This window comes from Leucopleurus acutus (assembly GCF_964270905.1).
Source record: "Leucopleurus acutus genome assembly, chromosome: 13".
Taxonomy (NCBI): domain Eukaryota; kingdom Metazoa; phylum Chordata; class Mammalia; order Artiodactyla; family Delphinidae; genus Leucopleurus; species Leucopleurus acutus.
Window position 1 is genome coordinate 74,257,076 of NC_139155.1, and position 25,277 is coordinate 74,282,352.

Genomic DNA, 25,277 nt, shown 5'->3' on the forward strand with positions numbered 1-25,277 from the left:
CTTTTGCCTGGTGTCTTGGAACACTCTCTAGGGAAGCCAGCTGTCATGTGAGAGGTCTGACTAGCCTGAGTCTGCCATACAGTCAGGAAGCCCAAGCAACCATGTGGTGCCAGACATATGAGTGAAGAAAGTATCTTGCACCTGCAGCCCCAGGTGCCCTGCTCTGCAACCACATGACCAAGCCCTGCCCAGCTGAGCCTAATCAATGGACACAACTGTGAGAGATAATAATAAAGCATTTTAAGCTACCAACTGTTGAGGTGATGTTACATAGCAGTATATACAGATTACTGATAAGAAAGGAATATAGTCTTCATTTCTCAGGTCAAAGAAACCAGGGCATTGAAAGGTCAAATGACTTACCCACAGTACTTGGCAGAGTGGGTGCTCCAGCTTGGATTGTCTCCAAGGCCTGTGCTTTTAACTTCTAGGCCACATCCCTCTGAAGCTAATTCCTATTTGTTCTTTCTGATTTTTTTTTTTTAAACATGGCTGGTGGTCAGTATCAGGTTGCGAGCTGGTCCTGAGGACTTTCTTCCTTCTCATTGTAGATCTTCATAAACAATGAGTGGCATGATTCTGTCAGCAAGAAAACTTTCCCCACCATCAATCCATCCACTGGGGATGTCATCTGTCATGTAGCTGAAGGGGACAAGGTGAGATATGGTAACTTAACTTCAGGGCAGGGCTGAGTGGGTTGGGGGTGCACAAGGATGGTTTCATTCTCTAACATGTTTTTTTATGGTTGAAACTGTGTGTGTATTACTTTCATAACTAAAAATGCCAATTAAACTTTTTGAGTTAAGTGAAACCACAGAAACTCTTCCTTGCAGGTAAAAGTGCTAGATTGTACCCGGGTTCAAGAATTCGTACAGTTGTGCAAAGAAGAAGTGGCACATAAATACAATGGAATATTACTCCACCATAAAAAGAAACGAAATTGAGTTATTTGTAGTGAGGTGGATGGACTTAGAGTCTGTCATACAGAGTGAAGTGAGAGAAAAACAAATACCGTATGCTAACGCATATATATGGAATCTAAAAAGAAAAAAAGGTACTGATGAACCTAGTGGCAGGGCAGGAATAAAGACGTAGACAGACGTAGAGAATGGACTTGAGGACACGGCGGGGAGGGGGAAGCTGGGGCGAAGTAAGAGTAGCATCGACATATATACACTACCAAATGTAAAATAGATAGCTAGCTAGTGGAAAGCAGCAGCATAGCACAGGGAGATCAGCTCCGTGGTTTGGGACAACCTAGAGGGGTGGGATAGGGACGGTGGGAGGGAGGCTCGAGAGGGAGGGGATATATGTGTGCATGTGGCTGATTCACTTTGTTGTGCCACAGAGGCTAGCACAGTATTGTGAAGCAGGTTATACACCAATAAAGATATATTAAAAATAAAATATAAAAAAATTCATACAGTTGCAGGATTGTAGACTTGGAATTTAATTTGAGAACATCTAATCCAATCTGTCCATTTCAGACCTGGAAGTTGAAGGTCAGAGAAGGGAAGTACAGAGCTAGATGGAAATCTTCTTCAGCAGAATTCAGATCTCCTGAGATCTAGCTATGGTGTCTATAGTATATTTGGATTTGATTATATATACCCATAGTAATGAAAAAACAGTAATACTAATTTTAAAGTAAAAAATTAGACTTTCAGGGGCTCCCCTGGTGGCGCCGTGGTTGAGAGTCCGCCTGCCGATGCAGGGGACGTGGGTTCGTGCCCTGGTCCGGGAAGATCCCACATGCCGCGGAGCGGCTGGGCCCGTGAGCCATGGCCGCTGAGCCTGCGCGTCCGGAGCCTGTGCTTCGCAATGGGTGAGGCCACAACAGTGAGAGGCCCGCGTACCGCAAAAAAAAAAAAATTAAACTTTCAGTAAAAAACATTTCATTTATTAAAATAGAAAAAGCATTAAAAATAATTCAAGAATGCCTCCTGTCCTCTGCTTTAAAACAGTCTTCTATATGTACATTTAAGGCCTTTCTCCCTTTGCTAAAAGGAAGGGTGAATACTCTCCTGGCTCATAGAGTAGTCTAATGGTAAATGTATTTAATATTAATGAAAACCATGCTCCGTACCTCCTGATACACATCACCCTATATGGAAAATGCTAGCTGTGTTGATTTTATTGCTTTCCCAGGAGAGGGAAGCTGGTTAAACCTGCATTAGTTGGAGACTGCCAGTCGTCTCCGAAGGAATGGTTAATTTCACTGGGCTTGTTTTGAAAGGAAGAGGGGGAAAAATGGCCAATTTCTTAGTGCTGATCCCTGAGTGCCTCTCCCTACGTTAACTCTTTGGGGGATTTTGAAATGGAAATCCAGAAATGGAAACCATCAGGATCCTCATTCCCACCATGATTGCTGGGAAGGAGAGAAGCCCAGTCATTTAATTCTGAAGCTGGTCAAACAGAGCCCTTTTGAGGCTGGGAGGAACTGTTTGGGGCAGTTCCCACACAGGCATTGACTGAAGCTCCTGTGGGCACGTTCGGCAGCGGGGCAGGAGGCATTTGGAGGTGGTTATTGCTGAGAAGGCCTGAAGTACCTCGGTGGGTGTTTTCCAGGAAGACGTGGACAGGGCAGTGAAGGCTGCCCGGGCTGCATTCCAGCTGGGCTCGCCCTGGCGCCGCATGGATGCGTCCAAAAGGGGCTGGCTGCTGAACCGCCTGGCTGATCTGATTGAGCGGGACCGGACCTACCTGGCAGTAAGTTCTCCACCCTCTCCCCTCTCATCCCACATGGCGAATGGATATCCCACGGATAGCCAGGAAAGTGTTGCCTTGCTGACAAGTAACTGGCCAGAATGGCGTAGGCTGGACACCTTTGGGGTACTCTCCTATACCATCCTGGGAAGCCTCTTAGTGTTTCCTTTGATGCAGTGGGTTTGGCTAAGAAAGGAGGAGACTCGGGTGGGGAGGGGGCTATGATGGGGAAGCCTTCCTGGAGAGAGACCCCCCAGAGGGATGGACACCTCTCCCAGACCCTCTCTGTGTGGTGGGCCTCCTCCCTGTCTGCAAGAGGCAGAAGAAACCAGGAGGCAATACCCTCTCCTCCCCCAGTCCATACTGCACATAGCAGCCAGAGTGAAGCTTCTAGAAGGCAAATTATACCATGGCACTCTGCTCTTAAGCCTTCCATCACATTCTGTGTCCTTAGGATAAAGCCCTGTTCCCTCAACATAATCTACTAGGCCTTCCTGATCTGGCTCTGTCTCCCAACTGTGGCCCTCACACACACAGCTCAACTCACCAGCTTTCCCTCAACTTCTTCGCTGCCAGGCTTTGGGCCTTTGCACATGCTGTTTCCTCTGCGCAGGGTACTCTTCCCTTTGTCACCATTCATACCTTCCCCTTTGCCTTGTTCCTCCTACATATCCTTCAGGTTTTAGCCTAAAGGGTGCTTATCAGGCTGGAGTTTCTCCAGCTGGGTTGGGCACTTTGTAACACTCTTCTAACACTTGTGACTAATTCATGTCATTATTTGCTGGCTTTTTGCTCTTTTTTCTTTTTTTAACATCCTTATTGGAATATAATTGCTTTACAAAGGCATTTTGTTCTATAAGCTCCATGATTGCCTCTGTATTCCTAGCACCTGGATCCGCCATAGAGTAGAAGCTTGAAAAAAATATAGTGAAATGATTGAATGAGAAGTTGGTGCATCCTTCCTCCCATCCCCCTCCTCTTGCTCCCTGCCATTGAAGAGGCCCAGAAATGCCTCAAAATTCAGCACAAAGGGGCCACCAGCCCTTCTGAGACCATGCTGAGCCTCAATGCTGTTTGTCACCCGATTTACTGATTCATTCCTGTGCCCCCATGTCCGTGTTGATCTTGTTGTCTTTGCTCAGGCCTTGGAGACCCTGGACAACGGCAAGCCCTACGTCATTTCCTACCTGGTGGATTTGGACATGGTTCTCAAATGTCTCCGGTATGGGCTCAGGCTTCCTGTTCTTTGTTCTGGCCGTGCCAGAGGGGAGGGAGTGTTGCTGGAGGGGTGGAAACAGAATAATGTAAAAGGATCCACAGGAGTTGGAGAAATGTATTCTAGTTAGACTCCATCTCATGGGAATCATCCCTCAATGCCAAAACTGTAATTGAGTCATACACGTTTTCTCTTTCAGTTTTGGTAATTTATATGTTAGTTGGAATTTGTCCATTTCTTCTAGGTTATCTAATTTGTTGACTACAGTTGCACATACTATTCTCTTATAATGATTTTTATCTCGTTTTTATAATGTCCCTACTTCCATTTCTGATTTTAGTTATTTGTGCTTCTCCCTTTTTTTCTTAGTTTGGCTAAAGGTTTGTCAATTTAGTGAATGTTTTCAAAGAACCAGCTTGTGGATTTGTTGATTCTCTGTTGTTTTTCTGTTTTTCATTTCACCTATCTCTGCTCTGATCTTCATTATTTGCTTCCTCTTGCTAGCTCTGGGTTTAGTTTAATCATAAACATTTTAATAACCAAGAAATACAAGATGAGGAATAAGAGCTTTGTCAGAGCCCTTGGGTCATAGGTAACAGGAACTCATTCAGCCTAACTTGGGCAACTGTGGAGAGTGAGGGGTCTGAAATCCAGAAGGCCATTCAGTCTAACTGCTGCCTACTTGCTTCCTTCTTCTCTCAACTACACTGGCCTCTCCTGGGGCCAGTCTGCATGTTGGAACCCGGTTGCTCACACCTGGGCTGGCTGCTGTATGAGTGCTTCCGGCCAGACTAAGCTGCAGTCCCTTAGTCCTCGTGCCAAATTCCTGGAAGGGGGGCCCTGACTGGCTGGCCTTGAGTCTGACCAGATGTGGTTCAGGTGGACAGATCATTGTTCAAATAATGGCTGTTCCTCCGTGACCATGTGGACAGAGGTGGAGAGGAAGAAGCGGTGCCAGAAAAGTATGGGTTGGACAACAAAACTGTAGTTATTCCCCATAACAGGGTTTCTCAACCAGGGCAGTTGCGTCTTCCAGGGCACAGTGGCTAATATCTGGAGACGTTTTTGGTTGTCACAACTGGAAGGGAGGGGTGCTATTGGCATCTGGTGCATAGATGCCAGGGATGCTTTAAAAATCCTGCAGTGCACAGGACAGCCTCCCACAGCAAAGAATTTTCCAGCCCCAAATGGCAGCAGTGCCAAGATAGAGAATGCTCTGCAAGGACGCCCCGGAGGGAGCAGCCTGGTGAACAGCAGGCAGAGCCCCAGGCCTTCCTGTGTTTTAGCAGTGCCTCTGTGCCCATTAAATACCTGTTTTGAGGCGTGCAAAGACACATAATACAGACCTGGGAAGAAGGGAACAGCGATGCCTTAATTTGTACAGATTGGCAACTCCGTGGCTATTTTTCTCCCTGGCGTCACAAACCTATGTTCACACCCAGGTCAAGTCTGGTCTCAGGCTAACCTCAGCAGACACATTCATTTCAGAAATCTCTCTTTTACACTGCATGTTGCATCTCTCCCCCATCTTTCATTCTTCCTACTTCCCTGAAAATCATCACATACTATAAACACATGACTCTTCTTTTCCCCCCAGCTCTAATTTGCTGTGTTTTTGCCATTTGTGTCCCTGTGTGTCTGGATGGTAAGCTTTACAGGGTTGGGACCCAGTCATTGATTTGTTTCTGGTCACTGTTCACTCAGTCTTAGTACAATGCTCTGCACACAGCAAGTGCCAGCTGTTAGATGGGTTTGCACTTTCCCACTAGAGTCGATCCATGGTTCTCAGATGCTAATCTGTGGTGCTGGGCTGGTGCGACAGTCACAGTTTAATAAATCTGAATGTTTATTAAAAATACTGATTCCTGGGCATCAGCCCCAGAGTCAGTTGAGTAGGTCAGAAGTGGGTACCTGGAATTTGGTGTTTTTTATGAGCACCCCAGGTGATTCTAAGGCTTAGAGGTTAGTTACCAAGAATGAAATATTGTGACCCTAGCAGTTAGTTAAGTCTTTCTGGAAATAAGCCCAGAGCCAGGGCAATTATCAGAAAGACCCAGTTGGACCAGTTTGAGTCTTCTCTTTCTGCCAGAGTTTACAGGGGTCCCTGACAGTCATTGACGGAGTTTGGATTTTTTTTTTTTTTTTTTAAGTTACTATGCAGGCTGGGCTGATAAGTACCATGGAAAAACCATTCCCATCGATGGGGACTACTTCAGCTACACCCGCCATGAACCTGTGGGAGTGTGCGGGCAGATCATCCCGGTGAGTGTTAGACTCATAATAAACAAATGAAGGTTTATCAGGAGTGCTGTGAGAGGCAGCAATCTTGGGCAGGTTCATTGCCAAGGTGGGAGGGTCTGTGGGGTGATGTTGGAAGGCGGCCTGGGCAGTGGTTGAGAACATGGTCTTTAACAAAGCCAACCAGCCCTGCCACGGGTGAACTCTGTGACCTTGGACAAGTCACTTATCCCCCTAGGACTTGGTTTCCTTATCTGAAAAGTGGAAGTGATAGTAGCTGTCTTAGGGCAGTAGGGAGGATTGAAGGCGATGATGTAGCATGGTGCCTAGTATGGAAAAGCATGAATGCGAGTCACTAATATTATCATCCACCACCTGCCTTGTTTATCTGTCTTAAATCTACAATTGAGTGGTGAGGGGAACACGAGAGGTTCAGAGAACCTGGTGTTGCTTCTGCTCCCTGGCTGCCACTTTCTGCTGCCAGTGCAGCTCTCGGCCGAGATTTCGGGAGTGGCTGTTGTTGATTGCAGTGGAACTTCCCGCTCTTGATGCAAGCATGGAAACTGGGCCCAGCCTTGGCGACTGGAAACGTGGTTGTGATGAAGGTGGCTGAGCAGACTCCACTCACTGCCCTCTATGTGGCCAACTTGATTAAGGAGGTGCGTGGCTTGCGTCCATCTTGACCTCTATATGCCTTTGTAGAGGCTTGCTCTATAGGAGTGCTGATGAGGGGCCCCCGTAGTGGGGACGGGTATTTGTAGAGAAGGAAGTGAACCCCCCTCATCCCTGCTCATCACACTTCAGCTGAAGTGACCCGCACCACCTCTCTTCTACATTGGGTTTCATTGCAAGACCCCTCTGAAGGATGAAAACCATTCTAAGTGAGTGCCATGGGGGCAGGGGCAAAGGGCACAGGGAATCCCACAAAACAGCCTCCTTGCTGCACCATTTGGAATTCCTGAGCAGTACCCGGTAAGACTGCTCACCTGTGTGCTGGGCAGACTGCCGCAGCTTCTGGGAGGGGATGTGTATTCCTCTGTCCAGACCCTTTGGAGCGGGAGAACGACTCCCAGTGTCCCTGGTGTTTGCCTACAGGCCGGCTTTCCTCCTGGCGTGGTCAATATCATACCTGGATTTGGCCCCACGGCTGGGGCCGCCGTTGCCTCTCATGAGGATGTGGACAAAGTGGCCTTCACAGGCTCCACTGAGGTAAGGCATCCTAGGACCTCAAGCTTGTGGTATGTTTGGCTCAAACGCCCCCAGTCCTCAAAGGATGATGCGTTCAAGACTATTCTGGCGGTCCAGTGGTTAGGACTCGGTGCTTTCACCGCTGTGGCCCAGGTTCAGCCCCTGGTTGGGGAACTAAGATCCCGCAAGCCGTGCAGCACAGCTAAAATAAAGTAAAATAAGATTAGCCTCTGGGTACTGCATGGGGGTCTACCCCAGGACTGCCTTTGAGTAGCTCAAGTGAGGGGCCCCATGTGTGCCAGCAGGGACCATCAGGGTGGAACCCTTTGTGGATTGGTTGACACTCCAGTTGCTGTAGGGGGGTGGCCTGGCATCCCATGTGGGATAAAGAGGCCAGGACTGTCTATGTCTAGACTTTATAAAGCCCAGAGCTGACTGCCTGCCCAAGGTCAAAGCACCTCGGCTGTGTCAGACTCTTTGACTGGCACTGCCCTGGCAATGAAAGAGAGTGGGCTTTAGGGAGACATGAGTTCAAATCCCAGCCTTGTCATTATGACATGAGGCAATTCACTGAGTGTCTTTGGGGGCTCCATTCATTGTGTTTAAAATGAGGATGGCAGTGGGCTTCCCTGGTGGCGCAGTGGTTGAGAGTCTGCCTGCCGATGTAGGGGACACGGGTTCGTGCCCCGGTCCGGGAAGATCCCACATGCCGCGGAGCGGCTGGGCCCGTGAGCCATGGCCGCTGAGCCTGCGCGTCCGGAGCCTGTGCTCCACAACGGGAGAGGCCACAGCAGTGAGAGGCCCGTGTACCGCAAAAAAAAAAAAAAAAAAAAAAAATGAGGATGGCAGTATCTATGCAGTACAGATAGTGGGTGTGGTGTAGTGGGGAAGATAATGCGCTTTGGAGTCAAACTAACTGTTTCAGCAGCACTTACTTAGCTATGTGACCTTAGGCAAGTCAGCCTCCTGAAGCCTCCTTTTCCCCACCTATAAAATAGGGATAATAACTGTGCCCACCTCCCAGGGTTGGCCTGAGTGAGATAAAGCTTATGATGTATTCAGCAAAAGTCTAGCCCAGAGTAAGTGCTCAGTGAGTGAATGAATGAGTGAGTGCCGCTCTGTGCCAGGCCCCGGAGAGACAAAGACATATAAGATGCCTGGAGATTCCTTAAACATAATCACCTTGAAAGCAGGGACAAAATTCATTTTTCCTATCCTTGAATTCTTGGAAGCCTTCATTGCATGACTTTAGAGAAGGCATGCTGAATAGTATAATAAAGGTGATCTTTAAAATGATCCCCAAGGTAAAGTTACCTTCAGACATTCAGTCTGTATGCAGAGATGGCGGTTGCGGGAGGGCAGAACTGTGGCCTAGATGACACAGTGCAGGCTCTTTCTTGGCTTAGTCACCACCTAAATTAATGCCTCAAGGGGATGTTGAGAATCTTGCAGATGGGATGGTTTCTTTCTTTCTTTCTTTTTAAATTAATTTATTTTTGGCTGTGTTGGGTCTTCGTTGCTGTGCACGGGCTTTCTCTAGTTGCAGCGAGCGGGGGCTACTCTTCGTTGCAGTGCGCGGGCTTCTTATTGCAGTGGCTTCTCCTGTTGCGGAGCACGGGCTCTAGGCGCAGGCTTCAGTAGTTGTGGCTCGCGGGCTCTAGGCGCGCGGGCTTCAGTAGTTGTGGCACATGGGCTTAGTTGCTCCGTGGCATGTGGGATCTTCCTGGACCAGGGCTCGTACCCGTGTCCCCCTGCATTGACAGACGGATTCTTAACCACTGTACCACCAGGGAAGTCAGACGGGATGGTTTCTTGACCGCGGTATGTGTGCTCATTCAACAGATAAGCACAGGGGTTCTTTGTGCCAGGCTCTTGGAATATGGAGGTGAGAAGCACCCCATCCTTGCCCTGTGCTAGGAGATACCATTTAAAACACTGTGAGAATGAGGCAGGATAGCAGGTCTGAACTGGTGCTGGATGCAGTTTGCCCAAATGTGAATTCTGACTCCACATTTACTGTGTGACTTTGGGCAAGTGACTTGACCATTCTGAGCTATAGCTCCCATTTCTATATCAAGGGAAAGAGTCGGCCCTACCTCTGAGGTTGTTGTGAGGGTTGAACTTAATGCACACAAAACACTTAGCACAGTGTCTGGTATGTAGGTGGTGCTGAGTGTGTAGAAGCCACACAGCAATGACCCTGCTCGTGTCGTTACTGACATTGTCATCCTACGAGCTCAGAGGCTGGGGCAGTGATGGTAAGTGAATGGCCAGATTTGGTGAAATTCTCCAGGTCTCTTGTAGTCCAGCTACTCCCTCAGGTTGCGGGGGCTTGTGTTCTGTGTGTCTGAGAACATTTGGTTTTGTTTTCCTCCGCTGAGTTTGTCTCTGTTCCTGCTTCCCTGTAGGTTGGCCACCTAATCCAGACTGCTGCGGGGAACAGTAACCTCAAGAGAGTGACCCTGGAGCTAGGAGGAAAGAGTCCCAATATCATCATGTCAGATGCTGACAGTAAGTTTTCAGGGGGGAGGTCTGATATCAACCTGCTGCTAGCTCTGTATTCTGTGGTTCCACTCAGTTCCGCAATCCTCAGCATCCCTCGGATTGGTTTCTGCCCCCAGGGCCTCAGGATGAAAGTAAGACTCCTCAGCATGGCCCTCTGGCCTACACGATGTGGCCTCTCCCCCAGCCTTTCTCCTCTCTGCTCCCTGTAATCCAGCCAGGCTGAACTACTCACTTGCACAAGAATGCAGCATGCTTTCAGATTAGACTACTTTTCCTCCATCACATCCTTTTTCCTGGTCCTCCTGAGGTGCTCCCAGATTCGTCCTCCTTGAGGGAGTCTTCCCTGATGGCCATAGGCCAGCTGGTTTGGTCCTCCAGCCGCCCTTGGCTCTATTACCATAGTGGGTGATGACCACTGTCCTTTGTGTCTATCTGCCACTTGGTCTCCACACTCAGAGAAGGGAGCGATCGGCCTTGCCTTGTTCCCACACAGAGTCTGGCACCCAGCAGGCATGAACGCTGCTGGTAGTGTTAACGGGTTAAGGGTAGCAGCCACTGGGGCCAGGCTCCTCCTTATCCTCTTCTTATGGTTGCCTTCTGCCTCCTCAGTGGACTGGGCTGTGGAGCAGGCCCACTTCGCCCTGTTCTTCAACCAGGGCCAGTGCTGCTGTGCAGGCTCCCGGACCTTTGTGCAGGAGGACGTTTACACCGAGTTTGTGGAGCGGAGTGTTGCCCGGGCCAGGTCTCGTGTGGTCGGGAACCCCTTTGACAGCCGAACTGAGCAGGGGCCGCAGGTAAGCCCAGTGGTTGTACGCAGGTCTCGGTGTCTGGAGCCACCATGGAGAAGCGGAAAGGGCCTTGAACTCTGAATCCGGCAGGCCTGGCTTCAAGTCTCAGCTCTGCCAGGTACCAGCTGTGTGCCCTTGGGAAGCCACATGCTCTCTCCGAGCCACCATTCTCTCATCCATAAAGCCTGTCCTTCGTAACTCACAGAGTGGCCGTGAAGTGGAAATTAATAATGGAAAGCCCTTTGTAAATTACATACACATAATAAATATGAGGAATCGCTGTGAGAAAGGGAATGCATGTTTCCTGGACCTTGGCCATCCATATAAATGCATCTGCCAGAAAGACACACACATACCTGTTGTTAATCGCAGTTACGTCTGGGAGGAGGGCGGAGGGCTGTTGTAGCAGAGGGACTTCATTTCACTTTATACTGTTCTGAGCTGTTTGATTCAAAATTAAAAAAATTTTTTTTTTTTTTACAGTGAGCACGTATTCATTTTAACTAATAAAAATATAGTCAATAGTAATTATAACAAAAGGAAACACAGTGCCTCACCCCATCACATCCTGATCCTTTTTCCAGCATTGGCCTTAGACCCAGCCTGTCTTGGGCTCACTCTCCACAGGGCCCTGTGCTGGTCTCCTCCAGCCTCCTCCTCCCAGGGATGAGGAATCCACTGGGTCAGGGATGCTTCCTCTCACAAATCCCTTGCACGCGGCCCTGAGCCCACTTCTGGGGCCAACAGGGGCCTCTCTGCAGGCTTCATTGTCCTGGGGATGTCTGCGTTCCTTGTGTCTACTCCCCAGGCTCCAGTGCTGGCCAAGGCAGCCTTTTTTTTTTTTTTAATTAATAGATTCTATTCTTTTAGAAAAATGAGCAGAAAGTACAGAGTTCCCATATATCCCCTAACCTCCCCATCCCCTAGTTTCTCCTATTATTAATATCTTGCATTGGTGTGATACATTTGTTATAATTTGATGAGCCAGTATTGATATATGATTATTAAATGAAGTCCGTAGTTAACATTACAGTTCACTCCTGGTGTTGTACATTCTGTGGGTTTTGACAAATGAATCAAGACATGTACCCATGATTACGGTATCACACAAAATAGTTTCAGTGCCCTAAAAATCTCCTGTGCTCCACCAGTTCATTCCTCCCTCCCCCTAACCCTTGAACCACTGATCTTTTTACTGTCTCTATAGTTTTGTCTTTTCCAGAATGTCATATAGTTGGAATCATATAGTCTGTAGCCTTTTCAGATTAGGCTTCTTCCTCTTTTTCTTTTTCCCCCAGATTGCCTTTTACTTAGCAATGTACATTTAAGTTTCCTCTATGTCTTTTCGTGACTTGATGGCTCATTACTTTTCATGGCTGAATAATATGCTACTGAATGGATAGACCACATTTTCTTTATCCATTCATCTGCTGATAGACCCTTGGGTTGTTTCTACTTTTTAGCTGTTGTGAATAGTGCTGCTGTGAATCCCAGCATCTTTTTTTCTCTCATTTTTCTTTGTGGTTTGTGGCTATATAATTATTAAGGTAATACAAATTTGTATTAAAAACTTCATAAAAAAGAGTTTAAAGTAAAAAATAAGATCCCCTTGTCCCCTTCATGTCCATTCCTCATAGGTAACCACATACACACAGAGTTACATTTTGGCATGTTTGTTTTAGCAAAAGTAGGGTCATATAATATATATCATCCTACAAGCTTCCCCCCTCTTTACAGAACATCTTAGGCTGTCATTCTGTGTCTGTCTGTGGACAGGTCTGTTGTTAATCATATAGTCATATATATATAGTCATATATAGTCATATATAATCATATAGTTGCCATAATGTTGCCAACATATGGGTGTGCCATATTAACCAGCTCCTCTACTGATGCATACTTGGGATTGTTTCCACTTCTTGCTTCTGTAAGATGTTCCCCAGTGACTATCCTTGTTCAGGTCCCTTTGTCACATGTAGAATAAATTCCTAGAAGTTAAATAGCTGGGTCAGAGGATATGAACATCTAATTTTTTGTCTGATATTAATAAGCCATTTGCCCGAAGAGCTGTACCAGCTTACAGTCCTTTCTCTTTTTTTTTAAATTGAGGTGTAATTGACCTATAATGTTGTATCAGTCCTAATAATGTATGAATATTACAGAGTATGCAGCATACCCTTGGTATCAATGTATTTTCTTACTATTTAAAATTTTTAGTAATCTCATACTTGAAAAACAGAAACAGTAGGCTTGATATTCATTTTGATATTCATTTCTTTGAGGGCTAATGAGTTTGGTGGAGTCTATTCTTATGTTTTGGGCCTTGCTTATTCATGATCTGGCCATTTCCCAGTTGGCTTCTTGCCTGTGTGGTTCTAAGCCTGAAGCCGGGAGAGGTATGGCTGTAGGGTCTCTGTAACTCTGGGCTCCTTCTCCCTCAGGTGGATGAGACTCAGTTTAAGAAGGTCCTTGGCTACATCAAATCTGGGAAGGAGGAGGGGGCGAAGCTGCTGTGTGGTGGAGGGGCGGCTGCTGACCGTGGCTACTTCATCCAGCCCACCGTGTTTGGAGACGTGCAGGATGGCATGACCATCGCAAAGGAGGAGGTTAGCATGCGTCCAGCGCTCGAGGGAATGTTCCTAGGAGGAGAGGCGGACAGTTCAGTCCAGCATCTTGACCCAGGACCCATCCGCTGGCCTTGGGCCAAATCCTGGCTCTTTGCATAAGACAAATGATTTGCAATTCACTTCTGATCTTGTGCCTCTCCTCTTCAGTCTCTTATGGCTGCCAGTGGTTGGGGAGAACGTCTGAATTCCCCAGCAGAGCCTACAGGTCCTTTGTGTTCTGGTCCCTGCGAGCTGTGAGTTAAAGGAATGACTCTTCCCAGCCCTTCTCATGGCCTTCATGTAAGCAGACACTGGACTAGATCAAAGGGCTGACTTCCCCACATGGCGAGAGTCCCTTGATCTTCTCTCCCCCTTGGCACTGATTACGAACGTAGGGCAGTAACTCCATCTCATTCATTCGTTCATTTCACAAAATTTTTTTTTAACATCTTTATTGGAGTATAATTGCTTTACAATGGTGTGTTAGTTTCTGCTCTATAACAAAGTGAATCAGCTATACGTATATATATATCCCCATATCCCTTACCACAAACAATTTTTGAATTCCTACTATGTGCAAGGTGCTCTACAGACACTGGAGATCCAGGGGTATCCGACATGTGTACTCTGCCCTTGTGGATTCAGACTCACTCCACTTCCCCCAGCAGGATGAAGCCCTTTAGCGGCCCTATGCAGGGAAAACATTATACTGCCACCCCCTTTCATGGATAATTCAAAATAAAATAATATTAAAATGCAAAATCAGGGTAAGAGAGTACAATAGAGTTCTGCCTCTTTTCCCATCATGACTACTTCGATGCTATTTTTTTTTTTTTAATCTTGATGGAAATGGAAAATATCCATTTTCTAGAAGGGCAGGGGGGCTGCCTTTGCTTTGCTAGTGCCCGAAGTGCAAGATGCCCCGTCTCGCAATCCTCGCTCCAACCATGATGGGCTCCTGGCAGTCTTCTCGCACCTCCGTCTTGACACTCTCCACCCAGTCCTAGAATCAGTGATTTCTTCCAGAAGTCCTAGTTTCTTTAGTGGAGAATGGGATGTTGTAAGAATGGGTGCTGCGTGTGCTGGTGCCTGGAACTCCATTTCCCTCCTCCCTGCTCCTCATCCTCACTCTGATTTGGCCAGTTTCTGCTCGTGTGGTGTCACAGCTTGACTCTCACCTCTCGAGGCCTTCCCTGATCCCCTGCCTCCCATCACTCAGGCCAGGTAGCTCCTCTGGGCTCCCACCACTTGTCACGGTCACATGCCAATCACTTGATTACATCAGGATCTGTTGCCCGGGGTCTCTCCCCTGATAGGGCTGAGAGCAGCCACACCCTAACCGCAACAAGCACGCCTAGCTCCCATGTTTTGGTTTCTGAAGCCCACTAAAGCCCACTAAAAGGAACCAGGATGCCTTGAAGAAATGGCTCAGAAATAGGGCAGGGAAAGTATAAGATAAACTCAGAACATCTTGAGATCAGAGACCCTATTTTGTTCATAGCTTTTTCTTCAGCATCTAGTGTGTGCCTTGTTGAATGACTGACTGAAATTCTTTGAAACTATATTTCCATGTGACCTGTCAGTGCAAGCCCCTACCTCACAGGACTGTTTAGAAATAAGGTATGTAAGGTCCATGGCACACAGAAGGTAACCAGTCCCCTTAGCTTCCTTCCCTTTGTATTCCAGTGAGTGTGAGAGCTGTCTTCTCCCTCTGGAACTGTTAGGGTGTGTTTGGAGGCTTGCTACCACATCTGGAATCATCTGCTCAGCGCTGTGGAAAGCTGGGTAACAGGTGGTTCCGTGTCTGCCCCACCCACCCACTGTGCTCTCTAACCCCAGATCTTTGGGCCAGTGATGCAGATTCTGAAGTTCAAGACCATAGAGGAAGTCGTTGGGAGAGCCAACAATTCCAAGTACGGGCTGGCCGCAGCTGTCTTCACAAAGGACTTGGACAAGGCCAATTATCTGTCCCAAGCCCTCCAGGCTGGCACCGTGTGGTAAGTGCCTCCCAGCAGCCTCTCGCAACCCAGGTAGAGATCCCCAAGCCAGGGTCTTCTGGAATCCACTACTCACATCCCAGAATTGGGGTGCCGGGCTTAGTTCCTCCTGGGTCAGGGTGTGGTATAGCAGATGGGGATGTCCTTCCCCCTCTCCTCCAGATGAAACTTCCCTCCGGTGCATATGCCCGTGCAGCTGTTCTTGGGCAAGCAGATGGATGACTGGGGCTCCTTACCAAGCTGTAACAAGAGCAGGAGACCAGAGCTGAGGGCCCACATCTATGTAAACACTGGTCTTAAAAGCTTAGCACCTATGGCACACCCACTAGGATGGCTGTAATTTATTTATTTTTAATTTTTTTAAAAAAATTATTTTATTTCTGGCTGTGTTGGGTCTTTGTTGCTGCATGTGGGCTTTTCTCTGGTTGCAGCAAGTGGGGGCTACTCTTTGTTGTGGTGCGCGGGCTTCTCATTGTGGTGGCTTCTCTTGTTGTGAAGCACGGGCTCTAGTCATGTGGGCTTCAGTAGTTGTGGCTTGCGGGCTCTAGAGCGCAGGCTCAGTAGTTGTGGCGCACGGGCTTAGTTGCTCCGCGGCATGTGGGATCATCCTGGATCAGGGCTTGAACCCATGTCTCCTGCACTGGCAGGCGGATTCTTAACTACTGCGCCACCAGGGAAGCTCCGATGGCTGTAATTTAAAAAACAGAAAATACCAGGTGTTGGTTAGGATGTGGAGAAACTGGAACCCTTACATATTGCTGGTGGGAATGTAAAATGTTGCAGCCACTAGAAAAGTCTGGCAGTTCTCAATAAGTTAAACATAGAATTATCATAGGACCCAGCAATTCCACTCCTGGGTACATACCCAAGAGAAAAAAAACATACATCCACACAAAAAAGTGTATCTGAATGTTCATAGATTATTCACAATAGTCAAAAGGTGGAAATAACCTAAATGTCTATCAACTGATGAATGGATACACAAAATGTGGTTTATCTGTGCAATGGAATATTCAGCCATAAAAAGAAATGAAGTACTGATAACCTGCTACAACATGGAAAACATAATACTAAATGAAATAAGCCAGACACAGAAGGTCACATATTATATGATTCCATCATATGACATGCCCAGAATAGGCAAATCCATAGAGAGAGAAAGTAGATTAGGGGCTGCCAGAGGCTGGAGGAGCGGGGGGAATGGGGAGTAACTGCTTATTGGGTATAGGATTTCTTTCTGGGGTGATAAATGTTCTGGAATTATATAGAGGTAATGGTTGCACAACATTGTGAATATATTATAAAGCACTGAATGTACTATAAAGCACCTTTAAAGTGGTGAGTTTTAAATTCAGTTAAAATTTAATAATTAAAAAAAATTGCCCCAAAAAGCTTAATACCCAATTAGCAAAAATAATTCATTAAAATGGGAAGGATGAGATGACTTATGGCTTTATTTCATGTGGCCTGCTTTTGACTTCTATATAGCTAGCTATTAGTAGGGTTCTACCCATCCATTTTTCTCAATAAAATTTTAGAACAATACAGGAGGTCCGAGGGGTATGATGCTTATCCTCCACCCCAAAAGTTACTTCTGAAATCTCATCTTAAATTATAGGGTCAACTGCTATGATGTGTTTGGGGCCCAGTCACCGTTTGGTGGCTACAAGCTGTCTGGGAGCGGCCGGGAGCTGGGAGAGTATGGGCTGCAGGCATACACTGAAGTGAAAACTGTGAGTATGGGCACCTTCTCAGCCCTCTCCCTTGTGCTGGGGTCCATCAGTATTGACTGCTAGTTTCTTGTTTTAAGCCATGGAAGCTACCAAAGAGGGTAAAGACCCAGTCTCTGCTGTGTCTCATGAGGAATAAGTAGGGACTTGACCACCACTATGCCTACACAGTCCTTTGCTGGGCTTTGTTATACACTGAGTTCTGTAAAACCTGAGAGGAGGCAAAGATCCCAGTGGGCTGAAGCAGCGAGGAAAAACTTCTAATAAGAATCAAGCTACGAGGCATTAGATATCAAGGGGCATATCCTTTGCTTCTGCAATCCTGAAGAACTAAGCAGAAATAGAAAGCTTTACTTCCCTAAATAGCCATCACAGCATTCTCCAACAGGGAAAAATCAGATGTAACCTAAACGCCCAATAAATTATGGAATATTAAGTAGCTGTTAAAGTATTTTTGTAGAATATTTGATATGAAAAATGCTTATCCTTTAAAGTAAAAAAGGAGGATACAAAGTGATATATGCAGTATAAACCCAACTTTAAAACTGTATATGCCCATATACAGATACTCAGATATCTTTATCAAGGTGAAAAAAGACAGGAAAGAAAGATACTAAGGTAAAAATGATTTTCTGTCTACAATGAATACTAATTATAATTTAACCAGGAAACATACTCACAAATGATATTTTAAGAAAAGAGAAATGGGCACAGGGCAAGCAAACCAGCCTGGGGGTGGGGGGCGGCGATGGGAGCAGGATGAGAAAGGGGGAACAGAGCAAGAAAAGGTAAACAGTGGTCTTCATTCAGTATATAGTGTGAAACTCTAATAAGATACAACCTAAGCTCTCAAGAAGATCACTGGAATAAAGTAAACATGTTTACCTGTTTATTGAAATGTTTCCATCATATACAAGAGGTGAGACCCAGATTTGATATTGACATTGAGATGTCATTAGCCTATAACTGTTCATCAAAACAATAGTTATGGAGGAGATTATTTAGGTATGGAGTGAGGGAGGAGGGAGGCCTAGGACTGAGCCCCAAGGAACTGCAGTATTTAAGGATTGACTGGAGGGCAGTGGAAGAGCCTGAAAAGGAGAGGCTTGAGTTGAGGTGATTTGTGGAGGAATCCAACTGTAAGCTGCGAATGCTGGAGCCCTCAGGAAATGAGATGTTGGGGAGAACTCGAGAAGGCTTTTGAAGAAATGGCAGGACTTGATGGCTTAGGAGGGTTAGAGGATGTGGGTGAAGGGGGCAAAGCTGATTCAGCCCAGCATCCACACTGTGCTTGGTGCTCATGATAAAGAGTCCTGTTAAAAAAAAAAAAAAAAAAAAAAAGTCCTGTATTTTGAGCTTTAGGAACTCGAATGATAACACTAACAAAAATAAGGATTTTTGTGTTATCATTCACTAACAAAAATGACTGTTGCATGCTAAAGGTCTCAGAAGTCAAGTTTGCAAGGGGGACTGATGAGAAAATTTCTTTTTATTTTTACTGAAAGTTTACTTTGTGCCAGGATCTGTGCTAGACTGTCTTATGTATGTTACATCATTTAATGCTCACAACAACCCCATGAAAGAGATATTGCTGTTACCCCATTTTACAGATGAGGGAACGAGTCACACAGAGGTGAAGCACTTGCCCAGTAGCGGGGAACGATGGGCTTCAACCCCATATCCATCTGAATCTGGAACCTTCCCCCTAACACGCTGAGACACCTGTGAGCTTGAGCACATTATCTTTTCCTGGCTCTGATTCTTGTGGAGGAACATATGGATCTCGGTCAGGGTCTCTCAGCCTTGGAACTGTGGACACTTGGGGTTGGATAACTCTTTGTGGTGGGGCTGTCATGTGCAGCGTAGGATGTTGAGCAGCATCCCTGACTTTTGCCCATTAGATGCCTGTAGCAACCCTCCCCTGAACTGTGACAATCAAAAATGTCTCCAGACATTGCCCACTGTTCTCTGGGGGGCACAGCTGTCCCTGGTTGAGAATGACTAGGTCAAGGGGAGGCAGAGTGTGATCTCATGCAGAACACAGCCCTAGCGGTTGCTGGGATTGGCCACTGGCCATCGAGATGTTAGAAGTCAGGAAAGCCCTTCTGTTTATAGCTCAGGCAGCACCCAGCTGAGGGGGCCTGCAGACCAAAGGGAAGCATGAAGATTTAACAGCTTCTCTGCACCCCTCTTACAGGTCACAGTCAAAGTTCCTCAGAAGAACTCATAAAGAACCATGCTGGCTTTACTCATCCAGTGATGGAAAGTTCAAGGAGATAAGCAACAAAACCAAGAAAAATGACCGTTGCATGCTAAAGGTCTCAAAAGAGAAATTCTGCCAGAAAAATCTCTTGGATCAAGAAAGTTCCAGAATTTGAATCAATAAATAGGGTGGGTGGGGGACAAAGGGTATATGGAAAGCCTTTTAAACTGCAACAATACTACTAGCTTTCAGGGTGATCTTTCAAAGATAGATTCAAATATCTCATCCATTCCATCTGAAACACTTCTGTAACTTGCCTTAATGGGGGAAGAAAAAGCCATTGTTTACCACTGTTCCATCTTTGAAGTAGCAACTAGCACCTTTCTTTGTATTCTGGACTAAAACTCATTAAAAACAGTGCTGCTCTTCACTTTTTAGGTAACTCTTCCTCCATCTCAACCCAAGGAGATGCTGTCACATAGATATGTTGTCCCCTCTGTGTGTATGTCACATTGTAAACAACTGTCACCCATCCCCTACTGTGGATAAATAGCCTTTGTTTCCTGCACGTAGTTAACAGATGTTTCCGGCCTGCCCATGTGTGGTGGGCCCTGTACGACACACTGAGGATGACACCTACACAAGACTCCCAGCCCCTGCCCTCAGAGAGAGGGAGGTAAACCAGGAAACACACACTTGACACCCAAGGTTGTTTCTCAGTGTTTTAAGTTCAAAAACTTGGTCAGAACAAATGAGACAGATTCCTGCTGGACCAGTTTCATAAGAGATTAATTTGAAATCCAGATGTCAATTTACTCACTTTAAGTGAGGTCTGTATTTCCAATAGCTGGACCTTTTGAATCTTGTATCAAGAACACTGCCTTACTTTAGTCAAGGGACCTGGCAAATTAGTAATCAGTATTATTAGTAAATTAGGAATCAGAAGATTCCTTAGTGAGCAATGGAATTGGAGCAAAAAGAATTGAATCACAGTAGTAGTTTGTGAGTGATCACATTTGGGTCACAGATTCCTTTAAGAATTTGAAGCAAAGTTTGATCCTTTCCTGAGGAAAAAACACCTGTATAATATTTGCAGACAGTGTCAGGGAGTGATGGAGCTCACTGGTTGACCCCTGGCTTTATTTCACTGAGGCTAAGCCACATCTTGATAGGCGATCCCTATTCCAGTAGAGACTAATTGGACTTCTTTGAATAGCACTTCTCAATTTTTGTCATATATGCATATACCTGTACTATCATTTACTTTTTTCTTTAAATTGACTCTTATTTAGATAAAAATTTTGAAAAATACCTTACTGCAATACCTAAAAAAGAACAGCATTTAACTGCCATAAATAGAAGACATTATAAAAAAGATGAAACAATGTTACTAAATTTAAAATAATGAAATACAAGTAAAGCTAATCTTTTAGATTTTATATATGTATGTATACAAATTAATCATTCTATAGCTGAAATAAGTGTACCTCATTGAGGAGACAAGGATTTTATGACCAGTCAGCAGTAATGGGATATTCCAGTTGACGTTGCTTCAAGAAATGATTCTGTATTTTAGCTTTGATGATGAGCAGCAGCAACAGTGCCATTACACGTGAACCGAGCAGCAAAGGGCAGAGCTTTGAGCTCACCCCCGTTCTCCCGTCTTCTCTGCAGCTTCTTAGGCTTAAGGTGGTGCGCGGTGGCACCAGGTCAACTGAAACGTCTGTCCCTGTCCTCGTGGCACTTGCATCTACCTGGGGAGAGAGGCATTAAACATAGGGATATAACAGGAAGAGGGTGTTCTGAGAGTGCAAAAGGGGATGCCTGGCCTAAGCTGGGCCTGGTGGAAGAAAAGGTCACGCCCCTCACACATGCATCCATCATAAACACTTACTGGGAGGTTACTGAGTGCTAGGTACTGGCGATGCAAAGACGAATAAGACTTGTAAGACACTATCTAGAAGCTCAGGATCTGGTGAGGGGAACAGACTCTCAAAAGTGATGATTATAATATAATATAGATGCCAGATATTGACAATGAGAGCGATCAGGTAATGACATCATGGAAGGATAAGAAGGGCCCCTGCTGACTGCAGGCAGGGAAGAATGTTCCCTAGACAATACTCATGTATTTTACTTGCTTTCCAGGCTTCTTGCCAGAAGTTAAATTCTTGAAGGTTTGAGCCTGGGTTATTTGCCTATAATTTATGCCCTTTATGTAAATGGGAGTACCACTATTATCTGCTAAACATTTACCCTAAGCAATAATAAATGCATGTCAAAGTCTGATTTTCAGAAGTTAAAAACATGACTCCTATGTGAATATAAGATGAACACAGGTCAAAGATTTTACTCATTAATTAATAAGATGATGAAGCGGATAAACAACAAAGTCCTACTGTATAGCACAAAGAACTATATTCAATATCTTGTAATAAACCGTAATGGAAAAGAATATGAAAAAGAATATATATAACTGAATCACTTGGCTGAACACCAGAAACTAACACAACATGGTAAATCAACTATACTTCAATTAAAAAGAAAAGATGATGAATCAGGTTCAAAAATCATTGAGGAACTGGCCGTTTGTGGGCATTTTAATAAAGGTTTTTGCAGCAACGAAGACCCAACACAGGCAAAAATAAAATATAAAAATAAATTAATTAAAAAAAAAGATTGCTAGGTTAGATACAAAACTGGTTAATGTCCTAGAAAGCAAGAAACAGTAACTAACCATGAGCATTTTGTTTTTACCAGATAGAAATCATTTGCAGCTGTACTGGACATAAATCTATATATAAATTATAGGTCACTTCACAGAGTGAGCTCTTAATTAGTTAACAGCAAATTCAAACAATGCTACGATCTCCTAGGGCAGAGTTGACAAGCTTTTTCTGTAAAAGGCCAAGGTGATAAACATGTTAGGCTTTTCAGGGTACATAACATCTCTGTCACATTTTCTTTTTTGGTTTTTAGTTCTTTAAAAATGGGGGAAAACCCAACATTCTTAGCTCGAGGGCCGTACAAAAATCGGCCACGGACTGGATTTGGTTTCCTGGCCGTAGCTTGCTGACCCTTGTCCTAGAAAATGAGAAAATCATTGGGTGGGCCTGTGAAATGGGGTTAGGCATGACTTTGAAAGGACATGCATTTATCTTCTTGGCCATATTTGTAAGTTTTGGATAATTTACAAATATGTAATTAAGACAAAGTTTGCCTTTGTACCACCTGAAGTCATCTCAGTAACACCACTGGTGGGCAAAACTTACTTTGGGAAACAGGACCCCTTGTACATCCCAGCGCCAAGAGTCTCCCTCTAGCAGTTCAGACTGAACAAATTCATAGCCTTCGGTTCACTGCTTCTCTGACAAGATTTGGGAACTGCCCAAGCCAAATTGGAGGAGACAAATGGGGGGACCTGAGATTACCATCCCCTTGCAGCAATGTGTTAACAAATCATTCTGGCAATTTTTTTAGACTTCTAAAATTTTACCTTTTTTCCATTCATTTATCTATTCCTTGTTTCAGGAAGTCTTAAGTAGCACTTATCATAGGCTAGGTACTATGCTAGGTAACTGCTTCCTCAGGGAGTAATGCTGGTGACATTACTGGCTTCCAATGCTTAGTCTAGCTGTGGAGATAATGAAACAAGCGATTGCACTAAAGTGAAGTGTCACAATAAAATGACTAGACACTCCCAGATTGTGGGATTACAGTGTTGGGGGCTTTGTCACCCTCCATGCACTAAACACATTTTTTAATGTAATATTTATTTTGTTAATCATAATAAACACACTTTTAATGTTTTGTTTTACTGGTTACAAGGAACAGTGAATTAGGAACTATAGAGGCAAAACTAGCATTATATTACCTAGTTTGGTGTCTCTTTCACTGAGTTACAAGGTTCTGACTCTTCCACTCCTTGATTTTGTTCCCAGTCCACATTTCTCAGGCAAAAATAACAACTAAAATAAGGATAAAAGTTTATTTCTCTCTCAAGTAAAAGAATTCCAAAGTTGGGCAGTTAAGGGCTATTAATGTGATTCCACAAAGTCTTTAAGCAACCTGGGATCCTACTATTTCAATGTTCCATTATCCCTAGAGTATGACCCTCATCCTCAAGGTTTAACATGGCTGCTAACATTCCAGCCATCACATCAACATTCCAGGGAGTAGGATGGTAAAAAGGACAAAGAAAGGTGGGACACTCTACTCTATAAGGCAACTTCCCAGAGGTTGCCCACAAAACTTCCATTTATATGTCTTTGGACAAAATTAAGATACATGGCCACAACTAGCTGCAAAGAAGGATAAGGAATATTGTCTTTTTAGCCAGGGATCAGCGTGCCTAGCTAAAACTGAAGTTCTTAATTCTAAAGAAGAAAAGGAAAATGGATTTGGGGAGGCAAATAGCAATCCCTACCATGATGTGAAACAGTACCCTCAAAATTTTGGGTGATGCCTCTCCTATGCCTAACCTTACCACCAATTTAATCCAAATCTCATGATGTAGGGTGAGAGTACTGGGAAGATTTTCTGAACACACAGTGTATTACTTAAGAATATTTTAGTTGCAAGTGTCAGAAAACCAAATTCAAACCAGTGTAAAAAAATCGTTCCTATATTCCAAAATCCTGACATCTCAGCTTTGGCCATGGCTTGATTCAGAAGTTCAAAAAGTTTCCATCTCTTGGCTCCACCTCTGCCAGGTGGGCTTCATTTTTAGACCATACCCATTTTGGTTCTGGTGGGTCTGGATCCTTAGAAGAGCCAACTGACCTCAACAGCTCTCATCTCACACCCAGCCAGACTCAAGTCCACTGGCTAGGAGAAAGTCCCTTTTTGCTAGCCCCAGCAAAGAGGTTCATGCTAATTGGTCCAGCTGATGTGACATCCTGCCCCTCCCTCAACCAGTCACTGTGGCCAGAGGGTTGAGATGTGATGATTCACTTAGACCTGAGTCATAATGGTCCACACTTGTGGCCAGGACTGGAGTCCCCTCTAGTCCATCTGGGCTGAAAATGAGGGAGGGATGGATCCCCCAAAGAATACTGGTGCTCTTACCTGAAGGAGAAGACATAGAGATTGGAGAGTTTCCCGAGTTACTGCCGACCTTTTAATATTTCAGGGTTGCCAAAACCCCTGTTGGGGTGAATTGGAGAAAACAGAGGAATGTAATGTTTCTTGCCCCCAGTCCCTGTGAATTAGACTCATTGTAATTGTAAGGGAATCTGTTTTTCAAACTGACAAATAACAAAGGAAATGCTAGCTATTAAGAAATGTCTATAATGTTGATTCGGACATCCTAGACACATTAATCTCCTTGTGCTTTTAGTGACAAACCAGTTAGAACACTAGCTATCTAAGCAAAAAGATCTCAGGTTATAACCTAATCTCTCTGGGTATTTGGATATGGGTCAGTCACAGGAGTATTGGGTGTAAAGCTGCTGTTTCTGCCTTTAGCCTTGCCCAGTGCCCAAGAGGAAATGGCTGAATAGGGACACAAGGAACTACGCAGCCCCGAGACCCGAGCTGATGAGGCGTTTTCTAAGTCTAGGCGCCACCTCGTGGTCAATAAGTACAACTACAGTGTTATCCTCTCCGAGAGCTGATAGGCTAGACCTACCAGGCTGGTGTCTTTCAAAGATGGTGTTACACAAATGATTTTATTTACAAAACAGAAAAAGACTCACAAACTTATGGTTACTAAAGAGTATAGTGGGGGGCGGGGAGATAAATTAGGAGTTTTGGATTAACATATACACACTACTATATATAAAATAGATAAGCAAGGACCTACTGTATAGCACAGGGAACTATATTCAAAATCTTGTAATAACCTATAATGGAAATGAATCTGAAAAAGATTATATATAATATATATATAATATATATATAACTGAATCACTTTTCTGTATACCTGGAACACAACATTGTAAATTAACTATACTTCAATTTTAAAAATGGTTAAAACAAGCAAAACAAAACAAAACATGGTGTTACATACAACAAAACTGTATATGGGCAATACCTAGCAGGCAAATGCAATGAGAGAATCAAGAGGCCAGGGTCACATACCCAGAATAACTGAAAACAG

General features: G+C 44.9%; 1 protein-coding gene across 1 annotated transcript in view; it reads left to right on the plus strand.

Annotated features, from left to right (window-relative positions):
* Positions 1-19,607, plus strand: part of ALDH2 (aldehyde dehydrogenase 2 family member) — a 29,659-nt gene extending 10,052 nt beyond the window's left edge. Inside the window, exons 2-13 of the mRNA XM_082853364.1 lie at positions 552-656; positions 2,569-2,709; positions 3,849-3,928; positions 6,073-6,184; positions 6,691-6,819; positions 7,256-7,369; positions 9,757-9,859; positions 10,463-10,647; positions 13,083-13,247; positions 15,087-15,244; positions 16,863-16,977; positions 19,172-19,607. Of these exons, the coding sequence (XP_082709490.1) occupies positions 552-656; positions 2,569-2,709; positions 3,849-3,928; positions 6,073-6,184; positions 6,691-6,819; positions 7,256-7,369; positions 9,757-9,859; positions 10,463-10,647; positions 13,083-13,247; positions 15,087-15,244; positions 16,863-16,977; positions 19,172-19,204 (1,440 nt within the window). The 3' untranslated portion in view covers positions 19,205-19,607. The remainder of the gene's footprint in view (positions 1-551; positions 657-2,568; positions 2,710-3,848; positions 3,929-6,072; positions 6,185-6,690; positions 6,820-7,255; positions 7,370-9,756; positions 9,860-10,462; positions 10,648-13,082; positions 13,248-15,086; positions 15,245-16,862; positions 16,978-19,171) is intronic.
* The last annotated feature ends 5,670 nt before the right edge of the window (positions 19,608-25,277 follow it).